At 41.0% G+C, this 26,065-nt stretch overlaps 1 protein-coding gene across 2 annotated transcripts in view; it reads left to right on the forward strand.

Annotated features, from left to right (window-relative positions):
• Positions 1–25,096, forward strand: part of ACE2 (angiotensin I converting enzyme 2) — a 38,466-nt gene extending 13,370 nt beyond the window's left edge. Inside the window, exons 6-19 of one of the 2 annotated variants that reach the window (XM_034756394.1) lie at positions 662–770; positions 1,916–2,013; positions 4,067–4,236; positions 6,510–6,736; positions 7,480–7,624; positions 12,200–12,298; positions 13,099–13,221; positions 13,535–13,707; positions 13,790–13,849; positions 14,575–14,633; positions 20,542–20,642; positions 22,099–22,215; positions 23,557–23,751; positions 24,203–25,096. In XM_034756394.1, coding sequence (XP_034612285.1) covers positions 662–770; positions 1,916–2,013; positions 4,067–4,236; positions 6,510–6,736; positions 7,480–7,624; positions 12,200–12,298; positions 13,099–13,221; positions 13,535–13,707; positions 13,790–13,849; positions 14,575–14,633; positions 20,542–20,642; positions 22,099–22,215; positions 23,557–23,751; positions 24,203–24,320 — 1,794 coding nt within the window. In that variant the 3' untranslated portion in view covers positions 24,321–25,096. The remainder of the gene's footprint in view (positions 1–661; positions 771–1,915; positions 2,014–4,066; positions 4,237–6,509; positions 6,737–7,479; positions 7,625–12,199; positions 12,299–13,098; positions 13,222–13,534; positions 13,708–13,789; positions 13,850–14,574; positions 14,634–20,541; positions 20,643–22,098; positions 22,216–23,556; positions 23,752–24,202) is intronic. The other variant, XM_034756404.1, reaches the window with a different exon arrangement.
• Positions 25,097–26,065: the final 969 nt, after the last annotated feature.

Below are 26,065 nucleotides of genomic sequence, written 5' to 3' on the forward strand. Positions count from 1 at the left end.
CCTCCCTCCCTTGCATCTGTGCAAGTGCTATTAGGGCCTTATTGAGTGAAAGCTGGATTACAGTAGCATTTTGTCTCCAAGCTCTCATATGCAACTTAATGATGGGAATATGGTTGCCAGAGTCCTGTTAGCCAGCTATTTCCTCTGCGAACACCCCAGTACCACAATGAGGTCAGGATAGGGTGACCAGACATCCCAATAAAATCGGGACCGTCCCGATATTTCGGTGTCTGTCTCATGTTCCGACCGATCTTTTGTCGAGATGTATTTTGTCCCGATATCCATTGGCAGCACTGTGTTTTTTTGGGGTTTTTTTGCTCTGCTGGCGGGCACCTCCTCCCCCCGTGTCCTGATATTTTCTTCCCCTCATCTGGTCACCCTAGGTCAAGATGGTCTTTACAAAGGACCCTGTAAAAGTCACCAAATTCATTCTCAAACTTCATGGTCTGATATCAATATTGTGGGACAAGACGACAACTGGATTGCAAATTTCAGAATGTATTCACATGACATTGTGTACGTACACCTAGGACATTGGACAGGTGCATGATAATACAATAAGCAATATCCAGTTGGTTGAATCTTAGAGGCTCTGCATTTCCAGATGGTGGCTTAGACAAATTAATGGCTCTGTGATCTAGCCCCCCCCCTTTTTTTTCAGATAAAACCTTTATATCGGGAGCTACATGCTTATGTGAGGTACAGGCTGGAGAATGTCTATGGCTCAGACCGCATCAGTTCAACAGGATGTCTTCCTGCTCATTTACTCGGTATGAAAAAGCAACTGTATTATACAAGCTTGATTTCATAGACACTAACTGCTGTGGGAGGAGGACAGTGCCATTTAAGACATTAAATTCATGTGAATCCAGATTCTTGATATAATTTTGGGCCCCATTGCACTAGGTGGTGTACAAACACACAGTGAGAAAGACAGTCCCTGCCCTGCAGAGGTTACAATCTAGATAGACAAGACAGAGAAGGGGGTGGGGGTGGGGAAACAGGCATAGAGAATTGAAAGCAATTTGCCAAAGCTCATACAGCTGGTGAGAGGCAGAGGTAGGACTAGAACCCAGGGTCCCTATCTTCCAATCCAGTGCCCTTTCCATTAGACCACATTGCCTCCCAAAAATGGCACTATATAATGTAGCCAACTTAACATCATTAAAGGAAATTAGGTCAAGAGTCTCAGAAATGGGTATCTTAACCTAAACTACTAAACTCTTACTTAGGAACATAATTTTAGGCAAGTATTTTTGGAAAATCTTGACCTTAACTGTGACATTCTTATTTTATCTGTGCCACCTTTATGTTGCATTAATATAATATATACATTTAGCCATATATGAATAGCAGTTAATGAAAATAATCAATCGTAGTATTACACATAGAAATGCAGGGGATGTTCAGTTGTTTCAATTTTGAAAGCTGTATGGTAAGAGGTAGTTTATCTCAGGGAATGACGATGTTTGCTTTTCATTGAAGAAATTAGCACCTTTGAGGTTGAAATAATTTTGGTAGGCAAATAAAACTTTTTTTTTTACATATTTTCTAAAATATTCAACTTGTGATATCATTATATTAAATATATCCCGTCTATGTCTATCCATCTGTTGTCTCATACTTAGATTTTAAGCTCTTGGAACAGGGACCATTGTGTTCTGTCTTTGTACATCCATGACTGGGGCTCCTAGGATCTAACATAATAATAATAATAATGTGCCTGATGCAAAGCCCATTAACGTTAATGTAAGGACTCCCATTCATTCCAATGGACTTTGCATCAGGCCCTAGCTTACATGTGTGAAAATCCTTACACCTGTTATGATACAAACCCAACATTCTGGTGATGACTTTGAACATGGCAGATAGTATGCTATTTAATTAATTTGTAACTTTCCCTTCTCTGTTGAAGGTGACATGTGGGGTAGATTTTGGACTAATTTGTATGCCTTGACAGTCCCCTATCCAAACAAACCAAACATTGATGTAACGTCTGAAATGGTTAAAAAGGTAAGACTTCTAATGAGATGTCAAGCAGCAATTAGCTGCATTGCAAATATGGTTTTGCTGTGATTCTCATGGTTCTTTAAATGATGTTTTTTGGTAGTATATTAAATGGAATACTTCAGCCATCCCCCTGGAAACCAGGGCTGGCCTTAGGTATAATCATGCTTCAGGCACAGAATTATTTACTACACTCCCTTTTATTGTTTCCTTTACTCTTCCCCTGTGTTTATCCATTCACTTCCCATCTGTTCCCCTCTCCCTCACTATTCCCTTCCCTGTCTCTCTCTCTCTCCATCCTCTTCCACTGTCTAGTCTCAGCTCCAACTCCCTTTCCCTCTTCTGCATCTGTTCCACAAGATATGTTTTGTGTATAAAAATCCCAGTAAATAAAATCCCACCTAAGAAATCATTGCACTAACAAGACGTTTGCCCTGGTCAATCTGCTTATGTGTTGTATCCTTTTTCCCAACTCTGCCAGTCTTGTGTCTTTCGACTGTAAGCTGTAAGGACAGTGACGCTCTCTTCTGTGTTGTACAGTGCCTAGCACAATAAGTCTCTGAACCTGGTTGGGGCCTCGAGGCATAATAACAACACCAATAATAATGTTCTGTGATGTTTAGTCAAATGTTTGTAGATTTGCCTGAATTTCATTCATTTTACAAAAACAATCAGGAGAGCTTAATATTTAACATTTAACTATTTATCCTAAATATACCCACTTCTTGGATAGGAAGCTCCACTAATATGGCCCCATTGCCAGACTACCTGAACCCAATCTTTAATGGATTTATCCTCACAACACTCCTGGTAAGGTAGGGAAGTTCTGTTATCCCCATTTTACAGGTGGGGAATTTAGGCACAGGGAGACTAGGGGTTTATCTACACAGTGAAGCCTAGTGTGCAGTAAGGTAGGTGTGGATTTACAACTCCTCACTAACTCCCCAGGTGGACACTCTTACTGCACACTGCTAGTGAGGACGCACTCCACCGACACAATGAGCATGGTGTGGACATGCAAGATCGATTTGCTTAATTTGGAGGCTCGATATCGACTTACATAAATATGGCGACTTAACTTTGTAGTGTAGACATGGCCTAAGAGTGCCCTCAGGTGGCTTAGCTTAGTACACTTGCAAAGTGCATTAAGCTAATGTGCACAAAGGCAGTCTTAGTACCCAGTAAGAGTATCCACACTAGGAATTAGTGCGGAAGAGCTAGTGCACGCCAGCTCTTGTGAGCTTTCCACCCCCCCTCCTCCCATGTAGACAAGCCCTAAGTGACTTGCCCAATATCACCCAGATGTCTATAGCAGAGAAGGGAATTGAATCCAGATCATCTGTGTCTCAGGCTAACACCCTCACTGGACTTTCCTACCCCCCCTAATTTTAAAGCCTCTAACTTTATGGCTTTACTCAAAGTCAGGCTAATAAAGAGCTCCCCCGATTTAGAATAAGTAAAATTGTGGAATGAAATTCAAATGAAGGTTTTTAAACTAACTTTCAAGTACAGTTACGATCAGATAAGGGAGTCTAAAATCAAACCCTTTTTTACTCAGCTCTGCTGTCTGTTTGTATTCTGAGTTACAGATTCAATTTCCCTTTCACCTGGTTTTACAACACTGCCACTCCACTGCCTTCAACAAGTTACTCCTGACTTACACCACTGAGAGGGGAGAATTGGACCCTATATCTATGTACATTACTGACAAAAACTAAGTTTTTACTACTTTTCCCTCCTGTTAATGCTTTTCTGTTCTGGCTCATGGATTATCAATAGGCTAGCTTTGCCTGCGGAAACCTGATTATTGATGGTGATCCATGAGCCAGCTTGACTCAGCTCCCGTAGTGAGTTTTCAGGACTGGCAGTAAGCTACCCACTTATTTGCAAACTGTAAGACTTTGATTTGAAGCCATTGAGATACAATAAGTATGGGGACTGTGATGTTGTTTTTCAGAGTCACTTTTCAGAATAGAATCTGTTCTACTGGACTGTGAGAAATATCTAGCCATAGAATGACTGGCTAATATTATAAGTGAATTCTCATTGTCTGTTTCAGAATTGGGATGCAACAAAAATATTTAAGGCTGCTGAGGATTTTTTCATCTCTGTTGGCCTCTATAAAATGACTGAAGGCTTCTGGAACAATTCTATGATTACAGAGCCTAACGATGGCAGAAAGGTTGTTTGCCATCCTACAGCTTGGGATATGGGAAAAAAGGATTATAGGTACTGTAACGTTTGTAACTCTTTCCTATGGGTACTCATAGAATCTTCACATTTCTCTTCAAAGATGTAAAAGGTAGTTATGAAAGAGACGGTGATCTCTTGTTCTCCAGGTCTAGTAAGGTTAGGACAAAGAGTAATTGGCTTAGTTTGTAGCAAGAGAGATTTAAGTTAGATAAGAGGAAAAAACTTTCCAACTAGAAGTGTGGTTAAGTACTAGCATAGGTTATCAAGGGAGGTTGTGGAATCCCGGTCACTGGAGGTTTTTAAAACAAGATTAGACAAATGCTTGTCAGGGATGATCTAGGTATACTTGGTCCTGCCTCAGCACAGGGGGCTAGACCAGGTGACCTCTTGCAGTCCTTTCCAGTTTTACATTTATATGATTCTTTGATATCTAGTCACGTGCACCAGGGCAAACTGCTATTTTAATTTTATCTTTTCCTTACTTCTCTAATATTTTTGGTAGGGGGCAGATTTAGGGTGGTTAGGGGAATCTAAAATGGATTTTGTAACGTTTTTCTGTAAAATCAATGGGCTACTCTCTTCTATTAAACAGAGGATTGTGTTTATATTCATATAAGTTAGTGATAGAACAACTGTGTTGGGGGACATCAACAAAATTATCAAAAAAGTACAGTGCTTAGCCTGGGGCCATGTGGGCTGTAATTTAGTGAAAATTTATCCCCATGTATCTGCTTCATATTCAGTGAGAATGTGAATTTATATAGAATGAGACCCATTGGAGCAGGTTCTATCTTCCCTTGAAATTAATGGTAGTTACCAATATCCTACAAGGAGAGAATTGGATCAATGGTGGGTCTCCAGATATCAGTCATTGATCTAGGGGTGAAAATTTCTAGTCCTGGACCATCTATCAATGTAATTTGGTGGCAGTGAAGGGAAGCCACATTTGAGGGGAAAGAGAATAATTTGTCTGGTGGGGTTTTATGAAATAGCAGTTGTATGAAGGTGCTCATAGGTATGAAACGTCAGGAGTAGCTTTGGGTGAGATGGATTAATGAGCAGAGTCCAGGGGAGGTGGTCCAAGATGCATGATACATTCAGCTCATCACATGCTTTCATAATTTAGCACATGGATGTCACTATATGCTGTATGTACTTTGTCCTTAAATGCCACTTTATAAACATTACATAGTGAGGCCTCAATACCCACATGAGGTGAGCAGAAATCATCATCATCTCCATTTCACACATGGGGTAACAAACAGGAGTTAAATGACAGAGTCTGTGGTAGAGAGGAGATTAGAAACCAGGTCTTTTGCCTGCTACACCTTATGTCTTATTCATAGATCATAATGGTCCCCAGGCAAATCGTGTCTTAGCTACCCCAACTGTAAAATGTGGCAAATGGTGCTTATCCATCCCTATAAAGTGTTCTGAGATCAAGAGATAGAAAACTGCTGCCGTAGGTGGGTACAAAGTACCATCTACAGCAGGAAATAGAGACACAGAAAGGGTAATTAATTTGCTTGGAAGGCGCTGTGTTCAAGTGGATTATACAGAGGCTTAGCAGAGAAAGGACACCTGGGTGTAAAGATTTTGGTTCCAAACCCAACTTTCTGTGACTTGGCCATGTCCTTTAACGTCAGAGATAAGCTACCTTTTTCTAAGGTGCAAACCCTCCTGGAGCTCCCCCAGTGTTGATGTAACTCTGTGCTACACCTTACTCGGGGCTGTATACAGTTTGCACAGTCCAGCTAGTCATAAGGGTGCAATAAAGCCTTAAATCTCCATGTAGCAGCAGAAGCGTTAATAATGAGTATTGACAAAAAATGAATGTGTTCAACATGCATCTCTACATGTCTAAACCCTCAGGCTAAAAAGAGTTCTATATGCGTAGCCAATTTTTGTTAATTTCTTACTGTATTATTCATCCAACTATGTAAACTTGGCAACAGAGATTTTCCTTAATAAGCACTGTTAATGTGCCAGCTTTCAGAGTTCAGCCATTTTTTACTTCTCGGCATACAAAATGCATGGCAATATTCATTTGATCTCTATAGAATTTAATAATAGCCCAAAGGAATTTTACTTAAAACTTTCCCCAAAAATCACCTTTAGGCAGGGATCAAACATAGAACAGACCCAAAGGTGAATGTTTTAGAAAACGATGACGTGAAATACACCAGGGAGTTAGTAAGTGAGTTATTTTAGCTGTTTTGCAGCCACAACTACAGCATCCAGTACCAAGCAAATGGTATAACTCTGCCAGTGTCTTTATTTAATTTTAAATGTTTTGCATTGGAATGCAGGATCAAGATGTGCACTAAAGTGAGTATGGATGACTTCTTGACGGCACATCATGAAATGGGGCATATAGAGTATGATATGGCATATTCCAACCTCTCTTATCTGCTCAGAAGTGGAGCTAACGAAGGATTTCATGAAGCAGTAGGAGAAATCATGTCACTGTCGGCAGCTACTCCAAAGCATTTGAAATCGCTTGACCTTCTAGAATCTACTTTTCAGGAAGACAACGGTAACTAATAAAAACGTATTCATGCCATATTTTGTAGCAGAGTATGAGTAAGTCTGTAAGATGCGTGAGTTACTTAGATGCTTTTGAGAATTCCATCTCAGTTACATATCACAGTATGTTCATTTCCAAAATGACTTCATGAACCAGGAAGTGCTTATTTATAATGTGCTACTCATTTGATGCTACTGCAAAAATTTAGAATTGGTAGTTCTTCACTACCTTCGAATTGAATAATTATTGAGGAAATCTTCAGAGCACAGTAAGGTTAGTGGTGGTCCTTGTACTTTGTTTACATAAAGCTATGCAAATCTATATCAAAATGTAAAGGGCTGCTTTGTCCAACTTTTTCTTCACAGTTGGATTTGTCTGGCTTGTCCAGTTGAATATTACATGATGAAGATGAGCCTCAATCAAATCCCTCAATCCAAAATCCTCCAAAATTTAGATTAGGATTTGGATCCGAATTCTAAATCAACTCTCAACTAAATAAATACAACAAAATAATGTTGCAACAAAAGCCACAGGGATTATGAATGTTTAGAAAGTAGAACTGGAGCAAAAAGAAAAAAAAATGTACAAATTTGCATAACAATATCTTCCTGGGTTTCTTTGGGTTTTTTGTGTTTCACTAAAATTTTCTAAGCAGATGTACTCATTAGCTATGTATGGTGAAGGAAGGAACATTAGTAGCCTGGTCATGTATTCATCATCACCTTAACAGTTACATTGTGCTCTTTTTTCAGAAACGGATATCAACTTCCTACTCAAACAAGCCCTCACTATTGTTGGAACAATGCCTTTTACTTACATGCTAGAGAAGTGGCGATGGATGGTATTTAGAGGTGACATTCCAAAAGATGAGTGGATGAAGAAGTGGTGGGAGATGAAGTAAGTGTGGGGAAACAGGAAGAAGAACTTTTGGGAAAGGGGGTTTAAGGGATGGTTCAGTTTTCATTTTCAGGAGTACTAGAGACATCAGGGAAGTGGAGGGGAATGCCAAATTCTTTAGCAAAAGTCTAAAGATCTGTCTCAGTGGCACTGCAATACTATCCACTGGTAGATGATGTTATTGGTCTTCATACACCTGTATGGACTAAATGTCTGCAGTTTCAGAGATCTAGGTATGCTGAAATAGGTCTGTCTCCATGGTACAGTTTGGGAAATCAGCTCTTCAGGAGGAAAAAAAAGGAGCTATATTTCATCTCCATTCCAAAGGCACAGCAGGCAAGAGATCTGTTTTCTAATCCCATCTCTGTCACAGACCTTTTAACTTCTCAGTGTTTCACAGTTACCCCATGTGTAAAACGGAGATAATAATAGTATTCACTTACCTCAGAGGATGTTGCTCAATATCACTAATGCACTTTCTGGGACCTGATCCCAAGCACATTCAGTGTAATGGATGTCTCTCACAAGGTTCACAACTCACCTCTGTGGCACCTCCTTTTGGGGATTAGCTCATGACCAGTCTGATGCTCTCTCCTTTGGTTTCTCACCCCAGGGTATCACTCATACTCTCTCTCTCTGGAGTCAGGTTACTCCCTTTTCACCACTCCGGGTGCTCCCTCTTCATAGCTTGGCCCTTTGGCCAGGTCACTATAGTCCTCCTCTTCTGGGGTATCAAAGTCCCATTGGATGGCTGTCCTAGGCAGTCTCCCCCAGGTTCCTCCTTTCCTTCTCTAAGCCCAGAAAGTGACTATCTGCTTTCTCTACTGCAGCCCACCTCTTACTCTCTATTTTTTATCTTCTTTACTCTATACTTTATAGCAGCTTAGCCTGCCCCTTACCCAGCTTGGCTTCAGCAATTAGACCTTATCAGCCCTGACTCGCTCCCAGGTGCAGCCTGTCACAGGGTTAATTGGCCCTTTCTCTCTACTCAGGCCTTGTGTGGGGCAGACACCCTATCACATACCCCCCAGGGTTACCGGCTGGAGTGGGAGGGTATGGATGTCTCTCCCCTTGGAGTTGTTGGAGCTAGTTATCTTGCTTCTGTTCCAGGTTGCCAACCATAAGGAGCAGTCTACGCTTCTCCTCCAGGGTGTCCTGAAACTTTTCCCGCTGGAATTCTAAGTCTTGCAAAGCCACTTGCAAGGCTTACTCTGCAGCTGCCAGCCTCTCTTGTAGCTTTTTCCCTGGGTCCTTTCTCCCCGGGTCTGAGTTCCCACTGCATTCTGGTTACTCTCCTTTTTTGTCCTTATATCCTTTAACTTTGACTTTGGCAGACTCTTTCTTCCCTCCAATTTCTTCTCACCCTCTATACTCACAGCCACCCTCTAGGCCCTCTCTACAACCTTTGTGCACTTTCTATGGGCCTCTGACTCATCCTTCCATTCCTTTCTTGATACTTTGCTCTTTTTCTGCTAGTTTCTTTTTTTGTGAAGACAGTGCCTCTGCATGTGTCCCCATTTCTCACAGACAAAACAGGTCCCTCCTTTTCCTACTTCTTCCGGGCTTTCCTGCATCCCTCCCTTCCAGGCAAGACTTCTTGTCCTGATACACACAGGGGCATTCCCTTTTCATCTGTCCCCTCTGCCCACAGGTATAATACACACTCTTGACCAGGCCTCCGGCCTCACAACATTTTTTCTGTTCCCAGCCTCTTCAGCCCTAGCTCACTTCTTTCCATAGGATCTTAAATAAAGATTTTCGCTTTTCTGCCAGCTTCATTAAATACCCCTGCAGATATAACTGGGCCTTCCACTGTCTCTGCTGGTTCTGCAGGACTGGCAGAAGTAGTGCCTGGAGCCCCATGGATTGTTTTTCATCCCCTTTAAATGGGAGCAAAAACTCTGAGTCCATTTCAGGAGGGTATACAGGCCTTCTCCGAAAAAGGCCTCCACATGCAGCAGCTCCATTGTCCCTTTACTTCTTCTGTGACTGCTGTGGCCCCTCACTTTCCCCTTGTATCAGTGGTGACTGTTATGCACAGTCCCCTCATCTCAGAGGTAACCAACAAGCATAGTTTCTCACTCCACTTGTCTTAGGGATGACTATCGTGCCCACGTTCGTCACCAAATTTGTCACAGGGTTTGCTATTCGTTGCTGAGGTGCCTCCTTGTGGCCCATTGGGGATTAGTTCATGACCACTCTGACACCACCTACTTCCGTTTTGCACCCAATGGTGTCTCGCTCTCTCTCTCATCAGATTACTCCCTCTTTATCACTCAGGGTATTCCTTTTTCATGGCTTGGCCCTGTGGTCAGGTCACTATAATCCTCCTTTTCTGGGAGATCAAAATCCCATTGGATGACTATCCTAGGCAGTCTTCTGCTCCACTGCCCACTCTGTGCCACTTCCCCAGTGGCTGGTAGGGGAACCCAGGCCTGCCCATTATGCCGGGTTCCAGCCCAGGGACCCTACAACCAGCGGCCAAATTCTCCACTGTCCAAAACCTTGCTGCTGTTTCCCTGGGATGCTTCCTACTTCATCCCTATCAGGCTCCTTTTCAACCCTCCTCTGGATATGCCCTTCCCTCAGGGCCTGGATCCCAGGGCTTCAATTCATCCCCAGTTTCCTCCTTTTCCCCTCTAAGCCCAAAAGGTGACTATCAGCCTTCCCTACTGGAGCCCCCCCCCCCCCCCCGTCTTACTTTCTTCTTCCTGGTTTTATAGCAGTTTAGCCTGGGCTTCATCATCAAGTAGAGCTTTTCAACCCTGACTCTCCCCCAGGTGCATCCTGTCACAAGGTTAATTGGCCCTTCTCTCTATTCAGGCCTTGCATGGGGTAGACACCTCATCATGGTGTCTTTGGTTCAATGGGCTAGGACTGCTGTGAAGCTAATTGATTGTGGAATATTTTACAACAATGATTTTACCTTTCCTACCCCATCCTAACATAAATCCTTTGGTTTTTAATCTTTTATGTCAAAGGCCCATATCCTGCTATTCATTTTGAAGCAGTGCCACCATTGACATCACTGTGAGTTCTGTAGTATTGAACTCAAAGGTAAAAAAAAGTTAGCCGTGTTATAAACTCTTTCACAGTCCAACATTAAAACATAGATACTTAGGTTTGGAGTTTTTTTCTACTGAAGCCTTGGTTTTACTCAGTTCCTTAGCAAACACCCAAAAGTATTCATTCTAAAGTTGAAACACATGGAAGAAGAATAAATTAAAACAAGTACTTATACTGAAAATGACATTGAGTGATATGCAAATTTAACTTAAACCTTTAAAGTTTCTCTCCATTTGGAGGCAAAATATCAGAGTCTTCTATTTGCAGAACAAATTTTCTTTGATGAAAAGGAAAGGGTTAATTTCACTTTCAGTCATGTTGGGTAAAATGCCTCCTGTTTCTAACCAACACGCAGACACAAGGTAGAGGAGAGATGGGACAGAGAAGGTGAGGGAAATATGGCTTTTGTTGATGTCTTTGGAACACTGGAAGGCTGGTGAGTCACGAATGGATGCATTGGCTGGCAGGCCGATCAGGGTACCTGTTGCTTGGACCGTGGTTCACATTCTGGTCAGGGACATAATCTGGTTGGGTCTTTTCTCCTTAAACAGGACAGGATCATGGTCATCTCGTCCCAGTGTACTGATGCAATGCAGTTGATTTCAGGATTTGATGAAAAAATGAAGACTAAGAGTTAGGATAAGAGGAAGGGGGAAAGCAACACAAGAGGAATGGAACAGAACAGGATCTTATGTGCCTTTGCAATGCTGGCAATTAAGTATTCCCACTGATGGGCTGAGGCCTGAATGTCATGATATGATTTCCAGGACTCACAAGTGAAAAACAAAGTTATTTGAACATTACCAAGGCCTAGTGGCCTTCCTCTCAGGAAGGAAGTCTGGTCAGCTCCTTCTATCATGGGGTCAGAGAAGATGAGAGCAGACGAGACCAACTGGGATACAAGGTGGAAAAGGAGATGAATTTTTTTTTCAAAGTCTTTTTTTAAGAAACCCCCCAAAGAGAAAAGTGAGCAGCATAGTTCATCCCCTTGTATTTTGTCCGCCAATTAGGCCAAATATCCGCCACACTAATTTTAGCTTATTAATTTCAGACTACACCTCTTCTGTTTTTACAAAGCATCATTTCAATAGTCCTTGAGTGATATCAGTCGCCTCTTTTTGTTTGGACTAGTCTAGTTGCTCTGCCTGGTCTGCTTGCATTTATTCAGAACATTTATCATAAAAAAACCTGTTTACCATGGTTAATTTTCAAACTGGAAAAAAGTTATAGATTATTGTGACATTTTCACTCACTTCTTACATTTGAATTTCCAGTCAGGGTTAAATGTTTAGGTCCAATAATCCCATGCACAGTAGTTCCATGCACAGATCAATAGCAGTTTAGGAGCCTAGTTTATTTAGCTTTGTTATGTCTGTATTTGGAAGGTAAGGGAGATGCCAACAGTGATGACTGCTACAAACAGCAGCTGTTATGTGGAAAGGTCAGTATATTTTTTTCTCAAGAACTAGTAATGGAAATGCCTCTAATTTTTTCTTCCCCTATCCACAGGCGAGCAATAGTGGGTGTGGTTGAACCACTGCCTCATGATGAAACGTACTGTGACCCTGCTGCTCTGTTCCATGTGGCCAATGATTACTCTTTCATAAGGTATCCTTATCACCATCATTTAACTCCTAGATGACAAGCAACTATGTGCTAAATACTTCATTTAGAGTGTTACGGCCAAATTCTTCTTTTGGTTAGGCCTGGCCTAAGGCCTCCTGAAGTCAATGGGAATCTTTCCACTTACTTCAATGGGCTTTGGATCAGACCTGCAGACTAGTTACATTTGTAGGGCCGGATTCTCACACGATGCAATGTGACTGGAGATGCCCAGTAGCAATTCCTTGCTGTGCAGAGGAGCTTTCTGCACAGCATTGTAATGTTGGTGGAGATGGCTCTGTTGTTTCCGGTGCCAGCTGCCTCTCCGACCCTCACCATAAGGGGAAGGAGGGAGCACCTTGGAAGTCCTTCACTGGAGTCAGGTTCCTAAAGAACCAGTGGAACAGGCCCCTGAAGGATCAGTAGCTAGTGCCAGTGACATACATTGGGGATGTCCCTGACTCAGAGAGCTGCAGCTGGCTCCCTGGGGCTCCTCCATCCAGTCGATCTCAGCTCGAGTGGAGAATCAGAGTCTCTGTAACCCCACTTACTCCAGCTAGGGCCCATTGTAACGGAGAGCACATCTCGGCTCTTATGCTGTGTTTGATTTTGGCATTTGAACATTATCAGGCGGTTAGGCCCAGCCTGTCATTAGTGTTTTGTCTTTCTCTCCAAAGTGCCCAGTGTCACTAGCAGGAGCGGTAATCTAAATTGCGGCCCATTCCAAAGGGCAAGGCTATTTGCTGCTCCAGTGTGAGATGGGTAACACAAAGTATGGCTTTTGTTCTTTTTTTCTTTTCTTTTAGATATTACACAAGGACCATTTATCAGTTCCAGTTTCAGGAGGCACTTTGCAAGGCTGCTAACCATACAGGTCCTCTTTACACATGTGACATTACTAATTCCACGGCAGCTGGTCACAAACTGCGGTAACAAAGCACACAATTTGTTATATAAAAGGAGACTGAATATGACTGGGCCAAATTCATCCTGGCTGTAAAGCCACTTAAGTTATTGAAGCCAATGGGGTTACACCAGGGATAAACTTGGCTCTACATTAAAGTCTGTTTCCTCACCTAATTCCACTGGAGTTATGCAGATTTATACCAGCTGAGGATCTGACCCATAGGGATTTAGTCTCCTATCAATGAGAAGGGAATTTATTTGCATTAATATGAGTGCGTACATATAATCTGTGCACAGATGGAACCTAACAATAATTTTTGATCCTTCCATACCCAGGGACATGCTTGTCTTAGGGAGATCACAGCCCTGGACCCAGGCACTAGAAAGTATAACAGGAGAAAAAAAGATGAATGCAACACCCTTGCTCCACTACTTTGAACCCTTACATCAGTGGCTGATAAAGAACAATAGTGGCAGATCTGTTGGTTGGAACACATTCTGGACTCCATGTATGTAATGGTTTTATATGCAATTCAGAATGCTTGATAATACAACTTCTCCTTAACCCATGCCCCCTTTCTCTTTCCGCAGTTGTTGAATCTGGCAGTTGGGAGAGGCAACAGGCAAATTCTATGGCCCTGGGACCCAGCAGTAAGAGTTGTTCATGCAAAAGTGCATTGACTTCATCACTCCCAAAGCTGGAGAGTCAGCATACTCAGGGACCATGGTGGCCATCAACCACCTGTCACAGCTTCACCTGATTCCTAGAAACTGAACATTTGACCCTGATAATGAATTATTGACAAAGGGCACTTCAAAAAGCTTTTTTACACTGGCAGTGCTAAAAACTCAGGACGGATAAACAGAATGAAGGGAGAATAGTGGTTTGGGTTTGTAGGTACTGATCAGTTTCAGCTCTTCAGTTATAACCATTGCTTGAGACTACTGAGCATGCTTCACATCTGCCGAACTCATCTAGACTTTCAGTCATCAGAGCTGGAACAGCGATCAGGCTCCGGGTGGGCAAGCCAGTTTGGAATGTTAAATGTCATCTCTCCCTGGCTCTCCATTGCTGGCCATATCCAAAAGGGTGCCCCAAAAGTGGGAGGAGGAGTAAAATGCTTTATTCAGCCCAGCATCACTACATCAAATGCTGAAGCACACGTGAGACACACACCTGTAGCCACAGTCAGGATGGGAGAATGCAGCATATCCTAGTGACTGAGAACAGTGTTGTGTCTGATACCCTTATTAGCCCGAGGAGGGTAAAAACTATCAGTAAAACAAAATCACCTCATCATCCCACTTGCTATGCAGTAGCTTTATGGAAAAGACTTTGCAGTTCTGATGCAATGCTTCTTTTCTTTTTAAATCAGATTCTAGCAATGCAATCAAAGTGAGGATCAGTCTGAAATCAGCACTTGGGAACAATGCAGTGAGTAAATCCAGATCAGTGTATTCATTCTGTTACTATGTCATGTTTTGTTTAACAAATCATAGATCAACATCGAAATATCTAGCTGAATTCTATACAGGAGATATTGGATGCTCTCTGTTACAAACAATATGATTGCTCTTTCTAGCAATTTGATTGCATATTTGATGTCATTTTTCCAGGCCCTGATAAACCTTGCAAACCTCCTCACACCCTCCTCCCTGTCTATGCTCCAGCTCAGATGCCCAAATGTCCTTACTGTTATGTTTTTGGAGTGCAGTAGCTAGTAGACAAAAAATGGTACTTCCCTCAACATCGTACTGGAGGATTGGCTCATTGCTAACTCAGCCAATCTGCCAAGGTTGGGCATTTGGCTGCGGATTTGCTCCTTATTCTATTTTCCTTCTTCGTGTTACTCTCAGTGGAATAGTGCACAGACCCTTCCTTCCTGTGAAAGGTTGTCATTGCCGTCAAACATGAGCATTTTTCCAAGTAAAATTGGGTCATCAGGCAGGTGCTTATTGCTTAGGTAGCCAAACACTCAAATTTGAAATTCAGATGAAATTCAGGAACCTATTGGTTAGGAAGGTTACACAAATGTGTTCTTATTTCTCACACAAACTCGCACGCTTTCAGTTCTGTCACTCTCTTACATGCAAGCCCTAATAAACTTTTTTTGCTTCCTGTCCCCCTGAGTTGAGTTAGATGTCATTCAGTGGTGACAGAAACACTACTAAAAGGCTCCATATTACAACACATTTATTAGCCATTATAGTTAATGGTTAACTTAATACCATTTTATGCCTGGTTTTTGTCATCATGCTCTTGGATTGTGCAACTGAGTGGCTGTAAAACAATTTCATTTACAGTACTTAATTTGAATGACTGTAAGATATGGTCCCAAGCTGCAAAACAAGCACATAAACATTGTCCACTAAATACATTTCTGCCCTGACATTCCTTCTACACAAGTAAATGATTCTGAAACCTTGTAGTTCAGCAAGGGATCTTGGTAACACGTGTTAACTAGTGTGTAGGCATGTTGGGAAGATTCCTACATAGGACTTGCCGCAGCTCATAATGGGACATATTCAGCTGCTTTGTACTGCCCAGACATTGCAAAGCAGCCCAAATTCCAGTTTAACTGGTTGGCTATGCTGGGTTAGGGTGACCAGATGTCCTGATTTTATAGCGACAGTCCCGATATTTGGGGATTTTTCTTATATATGTGCCTATTACCCCCCACCCTCTGTCCCGATTTTTCATACTTGCTGTCTGGTCACCCTATGCTGGGTTTACCACTTTTTTGCATCACAAAATAGCTAGAGAGTGTGCAAGTGAATCTGGCCTAATAAGGGCTGATTTGCAGCAGTCAAGAACATTAGTCTAATATGGAGATATATGTATCTTATAGAGCTGGAAAGGACCTTGAAAAGGTCATTGAGTCCAGTCCCCCTGCCTTCACAGCAGGACCAAGTACTGTCCCTGACAGATTTTTGCCCCAGATCCCTAAGTGGCCCCCTCAAGGATTGAGCTCACAACTGTGGGTTTAGCAGGCCAATGCGCAAACCACTGAGCTATCCCTCCTCCTGTTGTATCTTACAGGTGCTTAGAAGTGGGGCTAAGTACACAGCAAACTGCCTGTATTAGACCATCTCATGGTCACAGCTGTCAGAGAAGGCATCCTGTATCAAGTCAGGGACTGACTGTGCAATGGAGACAGTGTAATGTGAGCCTGGGAGTGACTATGGGCCTAATCCTGTGCCCATCAAAGTCAGTGACATCCCTGCTTTATGTCACTGAGCACAGCTTCAGGTCCCATGCTAATGCCTGGGTTAAGCCTCTAGCCATCTCCCTTGTGTACTACATGGTCCAATCCCGCAGCGGGCGTAATTTAGTGTAGCTCTGTTGAAGTCGGCGGAGCTACACTGACTTACCCTAGCCGAGGGTCTGGCTCAATAGTTCTAGAAGGCTGAACAGCCTTAGCCAGCTGTTGTACAGTGTAAAAGCTCTGCTTCTTCTCTCCTGACAAGCCTGACTTCTGAATCCTTTCTAAATATGACAGCAGCTATATTGTATTACACCTGACACACTGGTGCTGGTAAAAGTCCAGGAAAGATTGAGGCATTGCCTTCCAGTTATGGAAATGCTACAAAGTTAATTGAGGCACAGTGGATTTTGTGAAAAAAGTAAATTGAGAACGTCATTGTCTGTTTACTACAGCTTATGTTAAAGAAGCAGCGTGTTTGGAACAGCACATATAACTTAAATCTATTGCACTAAGCATCTGTTTAGAATGTACTGACGTCTCAGGTGACATTGATCAGGTAGAGACACTTGTAGCTTTGCTCTGGCTGTGACTTTACTTTACTAGAGTGTCTGAGAGAGAAAAAAATACATTTAAAAGACTGCCAAGACCAGTCCTTTTGAACTCAATTAATGTCTGCCAACTGTAGACAAAATATTTCATAAACCATTTAATATGAGGATCTGGCTCTTCTTTTTTAAAAATCGACTCCTTTTTAAATGTTAACCAGAACCACTCTGTCAGCATCTTCTGTGTGATCACACCATAAAAAGCTGAAACACAAACTGCTAGGTCAGCAGCTTGTAGACAACTAAGTGTATTTTAAAATGGAAATTTCTTCTAAAGTTAGAGGCCAAACTTACATTTTCTCTTAAATAGCACATGAGATCTTTGGTTGAATACTTTTCTGAATGAAAACATCATAAAATAGAGTTTATAAAAACAAGATAGATAATTGAAAAGCTAAAGGAACTGCTAAATAGAACTGGTCAGGAAACAGATTTTTCCATACTGTGAAAATTTTTAAGATTTCCTAAACATTCATCCTGAAAACCAAAATTTTGATTTATTTTGCAAAATAAAATTTGAAAAATAATTTATNAAAAGCTAAAGGAACTGCTAAATAGAACTGGTCACGAAACAGATTTTTCCATACTGTGAAAATTTTTAAGATTTCCTAAACATTCATCCTGAAAACCAAAATTTTGAATTTTTTTGCAAAATAAAATTTGAAAAATAATTTGTTTTCAGTCAATCAAAATGTTTTGTTTGGATCAATCTGAAATGTGGTGGTTTTGATTCTGGCCTTTTTTTTAAATTTTTATATAAATAAAGTAAATTTCAAAACAAAAAGTCATTTTGAATTACAAATTAAACCTTTTTGTTCTGAAAATGTCAAAACAGGGCATTTTTTCCATTTTCAATTTTTTTTAAATTTCTAAATGAAATGCTGAAATTTATACAATATCATGCAAATAAATCAGTTTAGTTGAAACAGCATTTTGCAATGGAAAACTATTTCAACAAAAATTTTCCAACCAGCTCCACTGCCAAATATGAAAAGCAGTGGTTGTGGAATCAAACTCTGTTAATACACGGGGTTCTTTTAGGGGGTGGAAAATAGATATTGTAGAGTGTAAAGGGGCAAAGGATGAAAGGAAAATAAGAAAAAAGCAAACAGAATGGCATGATGGATTGTGGTGGTAGCTACAGGAGAAAACAATGCTAACTCCTATGAATGCTTAAGTAAAGGCACTGATGTGTGTAGTATCAGCTAAATAATGAATGTACAATTTGCCAGTTCAGCGATAACCCATACAGCTGTATTTTTCATTAATGCTAAGGGCCAGATCCTGGGGTACTATCTTTGCATGCTCAGCACACCTCAGAAGAAGGTGTTTGTGGGCAATAGTGGCTTGAAGCCACCTTTATTGTCCCGTAAGGCCTGATCTGTAACTCACTGAAGTCAATGCAAAGACTTCATTGGCTTCAACGGACTTTGGATCAGAACATTGTCCCTCTGACTGCTGAGCACTGAGCCTTTCCCTGGAAGTAATGTAGATTCAAGTCAATGGAGCTGTGCTACACTATACTTGCAGAGGAACTGGTCTACTGACTGTGTCTGAGTTTAGAAACAGCATTTCCTTCTGTTCTAGCTGAATCCACCATTCACTTCCATGGAGCTAGGCTGACATATACCAGCCCAATGTGTCCTCTTTTTATGAAATTCACTGCAGCAGGAAATCAGAGAGTTAAAAAATGTAGCTGTATTTTTTAAATTGCTATTATATAAGGGGTATCTAGAGTTTTATACCATGCCCATGAGCCTCATATCAGGGCTGGATAATATTATCAATAATAACATTTATGGGCATGCATGCTAAGATATAAGTGTAATCAAAGCTCTGGCTTCAAGTTATAAACTGATTGCTACAGAGGTCAAAAATGAACTTTCCTTCCACGTACACCATTGCACAATTGCGTAGGATACATTCTCAGTTATTGCTGGGTTTTTCCACCTGCACAGGCAGGGGCACCTGCCAGAGATGAGCTATTTAATTTGATGCACCACTCTCCGTTTCTGTGTTCCATTGGGGTTAATATCTGATTTATCATGTAGTTTGCTATGAAATACCACATATGCTCTGCTGTTTTTGAATCACTTGTCTGGTTTGGGGCACAAAAATCAATACATACCTTATACAGAAACATTGCTACAAAGAATTCTTAACAAGAAAAATACAAAGACAAAAACAACTGGGTCTCCTACTAAATGACCTGTTTATGTATAAAATTATATAATAGAAACCAGTGTCTAAATCATAATGTCCTTTCCCAGACAAAACCCCCAATAACTCCCGTGGAAATACTCCTGGGCTAGGATTTGGCCTCTCGTTATTTTAAGCAAAAAAAATCTTTTCAGCTATTCTGAACCCTTGTGTTGAAATGGGATAGATATTCCTGGTGCTATTTGTGGGATTCAGTCAGGACACAAAATAGCCTTAGATGATAAATAACCTAAAATGACAGAACTTCAGATAGATGACAACACATGAAACGATGGTCAGGTTCAGAGGAACAGCATCAGCTGTGGACTAGATATGGGACTGGAATCCAGAAACCCCTGCATTCTAGGCTTGGCTCAGAAATTGACTCACTCACAATATGTGTATACGGAGATGAAAATCCCGTGGCACCAACTCTCAGAGCCTGGGTCAGCTGACTCACACTTGCAGGGCTCAGGCTGCGGGGCTAAAAGTTGCAGTGTAAACATTCAGGCTTGGGCTGGAGTCTCGGCTCTGATACATTCCCTGTCACAGGGTCTCAGGGCCCTGGCTCCAACCCAAGTCTGAACATCTTCATTGCAGTTTTATAGCCCCACAGTTTGAGCCCCGTGAGCGCGAGTCAGCTGACCTGGCCCAGCTGCGGCCATGCCACAGGCCTTTTGTTGCAGTGTAGATGTACCCTCAGTGAGCTTCTTCACGACACTCCATTTATGTATGTATCATTTTCCCCATTTGTAAAATGGGGAATCAATCACTTATCTATCTTGAAGGGAGTTATGAAGATTAATCAGATATTTGTAAGTCACTTGGGGTATGTAAATTACCTTTGTAAGTAAGTAAGTGGTGAGCCAAGACTTCCATTGTTCTGTTCGTTTTGTTACCTCATTCTCCCGCAATGTTTGTCCACCTGTCATGTGCTGCCTGGTAAAATGTCTGTGAGTTCTATGGGGTAGGGAATGTCTTCTTTGTTACCTTCTGTACAGCTCCTAGCTCAATGGAGCCCTGAGCCATGACTGGAGCTTGATTCAAGTCAACACATTTTGAAATGAAAAGTTGTTTTGAAATATTAAAATGAAAGAATTTTTTTTTGGCAGGGGTGTGTATGCTTTCCAACCAAAACAATTCGGCAGGTTCAGCACAAAGTTACAAAATGTTTTGGTCAACCTGAATCTGCATTTTCTGGCAAAAAAAAAAATTGCCTAGCTCTAATTATAATTACTACTACTGAAGCAGTATTTTAAAAGTAATTGCTTAATGCACGGTAATTTTCAGCATAATTATAATCTCTATTGAAGGTCTGTTTTTTATATTGTAGTACACATGGGATGAAACTGAATTATATTTGTTCCAGTCCTCGATTGCCTATGCCATGAGAAAGTATTTCTCAGAGGTCAAGAACCAGACTGTCTCATTCCAGTAAGTTATTTTGTTTGACTATGCTTGCTGTGAGCATACAGTACTGCTTTTGGTTCAGCAGGGATATGTACTGGTGGACTTAATTGTGATTTCTGCGTAAAGTAGCTGGAGGAGGTCTGGTGGTTTCATACTAAAGGACATGAGGGCATTGGCTGGTCATAATAGGGGAGCCACTTGCTTTGCCGCATGCTGTTTAATCTTCAGAACTTTCGATAGAAAGAAAAACATCACCTGTGCAATAGTTAGATGATCTTTTATTTTTGGATGAGGTAGGAGACTGTAGTTTACCACTTACCAATGGTGAGATTTGATCATGAGAACTGCTGCCCAAATGCTAACACGGGAATATGGCTATGATAGCCAAAGAACAGAACAATAGAGATACCTTTCCTAGAGGAGAAACATTCCATTAAAAATAAAAAAGGAAATTATATAAAATTCTAGGCAATAATACTCGTATCATATACATGATGCTGAATAGGGAAGGGATTTTGGACCCACAAAACATGGGTTAATTGATCTGAATGAGTTGAAAAGTCACCCACAATAAATAAATGCTACCCTAATCTAATTGCATTTTAAAATAAACAGTCCTTTATTAACTTAGGCTATGAACAGAAATAGATATTTGTAGAAACAAAGCATTATTCTTGCTAAGTCTCTTTGAATGATTTTTAGATAGCCTCAGAAAATCATCCAAAGAGACCTATCTGCCTAATATTTTTGATCACATTTATAGCACATCAACCACCATTATGTCTAAGCTAAATTCTCAGCAGGGCCTAGGTGCAACCAAATGCTAGTTTTTATTCTCTAGTTCAAAGTGCAAGAAGCTGAGCTGAATTTTGCCCCAAACAGGTGAGGGCAACCCCTCTGTTCTGTGCTTGACCAGGTGCTTTAAGGCAGGGGATCTCAACCTTTTTCTTTCTGAGGCCCCCCCTAACATGCTATAAAAACTCAACAGCTCACCTGTGCCCCAACAGGTAGTTTTTCTGCATATAAAAGCCAGGGCCGACATTAGGGGATAGCAAACAGGGCAATTGCCCAGGGCCACAAACCACAGGGTGTCCTGCGAAGCTAAGCTGCTCAGGCTTCACCTTCAGGCTTGGGTAGTGGGGCTGGACTTTGGCTTTTTGCCCTGAGCCCCAGTGAGTCTAATGCCGGCCCTGTTTGGTGGCCACCCAGGGGGCCTCGGACCCCTGGTCGAGAACTGCTGCTTTAAGGGATTATGCCAGTGGGTGCCTCAATCCTGGGGCAACTCATCTGTATCTAGAATTACTTAGTAAAACTGAAAGCTCAAGTGTTGACAAAAATACCTCTTTCAAGCAATGGACCCTTAAGTTGTGCTGCTAGGTGTGGTTTGTAGGTATAGTGGATGCAAGATTTTCATTCATGTGATTTTTATTTGGGGGTATCTCTTTAATCATGAAACAATTTTTTTTATATTTCCCATCAGGAGCACAGATATCCACATAGGGGCTGTAACACAAAGAATCTCCTTCTATTTTACTGTCAGTATGCCTGGTAATGTCTCTGACATCGTTCCCAAAACTGAGGTGGAACCAGCCATCAGGTGAAATTTTGCTCTTAGAGGAAATAACATGAAAGAGAGTTGGAGCCATATAAATACTCAAATGACTGAGGGAGGTGTTATAAGAAAGTGTGACCCAAAACTAAAATAAGGAAAAATTAGGATGAGAGAAATTGTCATATCAAAAAAGATAAATAGCCTGTCTAATCTGATGTTGTTTTCAAACCTGCCAATATAAGGCGACACAGAAAAGTCGTAAATAGAACAGGAGTACTTGTGGCACCTTAGAGACTAACAAATTTATTAGAGCATAAGCTTTCGTGGGCTACAGCCCACTTCTTCGGATGCGTGAAACTCCTAGAATACATCGAGTTGTATTGTACTGTGCCATGGAGAAGGTACATTTCTCCAATCCCAGCTGGTGACTAGCTTATGCTCTGAACTTGAAGATAGATGGCCCATGTAATTTTAACCTAACTAGTGTAAATTCAGGTGCTATTTTTTAGCAGGACCTTCAGGATGATATGTTAGAAAGAAAGCCAGGTATGGGAGACTGTACAGAAGAGATCAAGGATGGAGAAGTAGATTTGTGATACTATCACAGAGGCAATAAATTAAGCTGTGTGAACAATAAGGTGGTGGATGATATATATAGAGAAAAGAAGAGTGGACAAAGGACAAATCCCTGAGGGACTGGCTGGGGAGAATTAAAAAACAAAGGAGGTGCTGATGAGCGGTTAGAGAGATTGGAAAACTAGGAGATAATATGGCCAAAGAAGTTATAGTTTCTTGCAAACTTTGTCAAAAGCAACAGAAAGATCAAGGAAGATCAAGATGCAGAAAAGTACCTTAGACATGGCCAGGAAAAGGCCCCTGGAGCTTTGGTGAGAGCATTTTTGGTGGAGTGAAGAAGGCAAAATGCAGACTGCAGGGGATCCAAGAGGGAAACAGAGAAGGGGAAGTCAAGGCTGTGGTTGTATGCTGGGCATCCAAGGAACTTAGAGGTAAAGGGAAGGGGAGAGAGAAGATGCAAGTAGACAGTGAGGTCAAAGGGTTTCTTGTCTTGTTTTGGTTTGGCTATTAGGATTTGGGATACTATTGTGTACAGTAACAAATCTGAATATGTCAGTTCTGGTTACTACAGAAATTCAGGCTTTCAGTTACTGTCTTTGTAGCAGAGAAAATCTGGCATGTCTTGTTGCTGTATGCCTGCGGTATCATGCCAGAAAGAAAAATAGTTTATCACTCCAGTACTGAAGTAGCATCTTTAAGCAAAGAGTTCAATGGAAGTTTAGAATACCTAGAGGATTATAAGGAATCCAAAAATATTTGATTTGTTTGTGTTTAATTTATTCATCTATTTGATTGTGCTCTTGATGGCAGAATGTCTCGGGGACGAATCAATGAGGCTTTCAAACTGGATGACAACACTCTGGAGTTTGAGGGTATTCTTCCAACACTGGCACCACCTTATGAACCACCTGTCCCTGTCTGGCTAATACTGTTTGGGTTGGTCCTGGGCGTAGTTGTGATTGGAGCCATTGTCTTGATCATCACTGGGCAGAGAGACCGAAGAAAGTAAGTACTATTTTAAATAATATATGCCAGCAGTGGGAGGCCTGGCAACTCAACATTATTGAAGCTGGTCCTGAAGATGGGTTTTCAGCAAGCCTAAATTGTTTATTTGGGTTCCAAGCCACCCTAATGCACTGGAGGAGCTGACCTATAATGTGCTTTGCATGTCTTTTTTTCATAAGAATTATTTGAACCATAGTTTTGATCTGAAACCAATACAACAAAGATTGGTTCATTGTTTTACAACTTATTTGTATCAATGGTACTTCTACCATATGATGTACCTCCTCGTGTTCCCATGAAAGTCAATAGGCCCAGTGTAATTCGTTTTCGCAAAACGAGTCACATGAAATACAGTATTTTTTTTACAATAGTCTCTCGTTAGAATCCAAAAGTACCTGATCAAAGAAGAGGCTCAGCTTCCTATATATTAACAGATTCTTTTTGCTCACAGGAGAAGGAAAGCAGGCACAAGTGAATTAGTACAAACCAACCCCGTCAACCCTGAACCTGAGGATGGAGAAGTCAATCCGGCTTTCATACAACATGAAGATCACCAAACATCATTTTAGAAAATAATGCAAATTCTCTATTTAAGTTTTTGTTTTCATTTTAGCTTTAACAACAATGCACTGGAAAGACCAAAATAATTCGGATGTCATTAAACATTATGGAGTCTGATATTTTCAAGCAGTTGTCCATGTACAGCCTAAGGCGAGTAAATGACTTGTTTGCCATCTCTGTGTTCAATCGGTGATGTACAAATACACAAGAGGTACATTGTGTGTAGCCCTTTCATGACATATATTTATCATATCACACTGCCACTCATGCTGCTATCTGTCAACCAACTATTTGCAATTTCTCTGTGTTTTCTCCATACTCTATTGCCAAAGGTTTTTAACTTAGCTGTTTCTAGACCATGAGCAGATATATAAGAAGAACTGAAAAAGAAAGTGCTTCCTCCAGATGACGATGAAGCTGTCCAACAAGAAGAAGGAAAATCAGAACTTATCAGGAGAGTGAGCTGAAAAAAGACCTATTAGTCAGTGGACACACACTGAGCAGCTGAGGAACCTCAGCTTTGGAGGACGCAGTTTGAAATTACATGAGTTTTTGCACCTTCAAAGTACGTGACTCCATACTAAACCCAAACCAGAAACTGAAAGAAGAGAAACTGGAACTTGAACTTTGTTAAAATGTTGTGGCATATGTAATTTGCCAAGTTGGTTGGCCTGGTAAGTATGGTGTTGAGGCCAAGCAGCGAATGTCCCCCCCAAAATAGCTTTTTGGGTTATGCTTCCAGCTGAAAAGGAAACCTATTGAATAACTGTGTTTTGGAATAAACTCCTCTAATATCAAATGACAGAACTTGAATTCTAATTTAAAATAGTTCAGCATTTGGTTCCATTATTGGACACCTCACCAGTGGTAGCAGTTAGGTCATCACAATCTTATAAGCAGCATTTATTTGCATGTATGGAAGTTGCTGTCCATAGCCTGGTTTCTGACTTACCTTATTTATTTTATTTAATAGTTCATAGACATTAAGATCAAAGGGTCCATCCTGATCGTCTAGTCTTACCTCCTGCCCATTGCATGGCACAGAACCTCACCAACCCACTCCTGTAATAGACCCTTAGCCTCTGGTTGAGTTACTGAAGTCTTCAAATCATGGTTTAAAGACTTAGTTGTTGGATTTTTTCAAATAATATTTCTGACCTTAGTATAGAACAGGATAAAATTGAGATCCCAGGAGCTCTCTGACTTATGGTTGTGAGGAAGGTGAACTGGGAACATCCTGGTGATTTAATTTTTGTATGAGGCAAGGGAAGCAGACTGTTCTTCAGGTTATTAATGTTTCCCATTGAACCATTCCAGATCTCCAGATTGTACAGAAAATAAAACATGCTTTCTCCACTGCCACCAGTGGTTTAATTCCCACCTAAAATGGGCTATTAATCTATTTCTGTGGTTTTCAACCTTTTTTCATTTGTGGACCCCTAAAATGTTTTGAATGGAGGTGCAGACCTCTTTGGAAATCTTAGGTTGAAAACCACTGACCTATTTCATATACAAATAAATCTGTAATAATCATTAACTAACTGAAAAACCCATATAAAACTTAGAGCTGTCAAACGATTAAAAAAATTAATCATCAATTGTGTGGATTAAAAAAATCAATCATGATTAATCACATGATTAATCATGCTGTTAAACAATAACAGAAAACCATTTATTTAAATATATTTGGATGTTTTCTACATTTTCTAATATTTTTATTTCAATTATAACACAGAATAGAAAGTGTACAGTG

Source organism: Trachemys scripta, chromosome 1 (assembly GCF_013100865.1).
Source record: "Trachemys scripta elegans isolate TJP31775 chromosome 1, CAS_Tse_1.0, whole genome shotgun sequence".
NCBI classification, from domain to species: Eukaryota; Metazoa; Chordata; order Testudines; family Emydidae; genus Trachemys; species Trachemys scripta.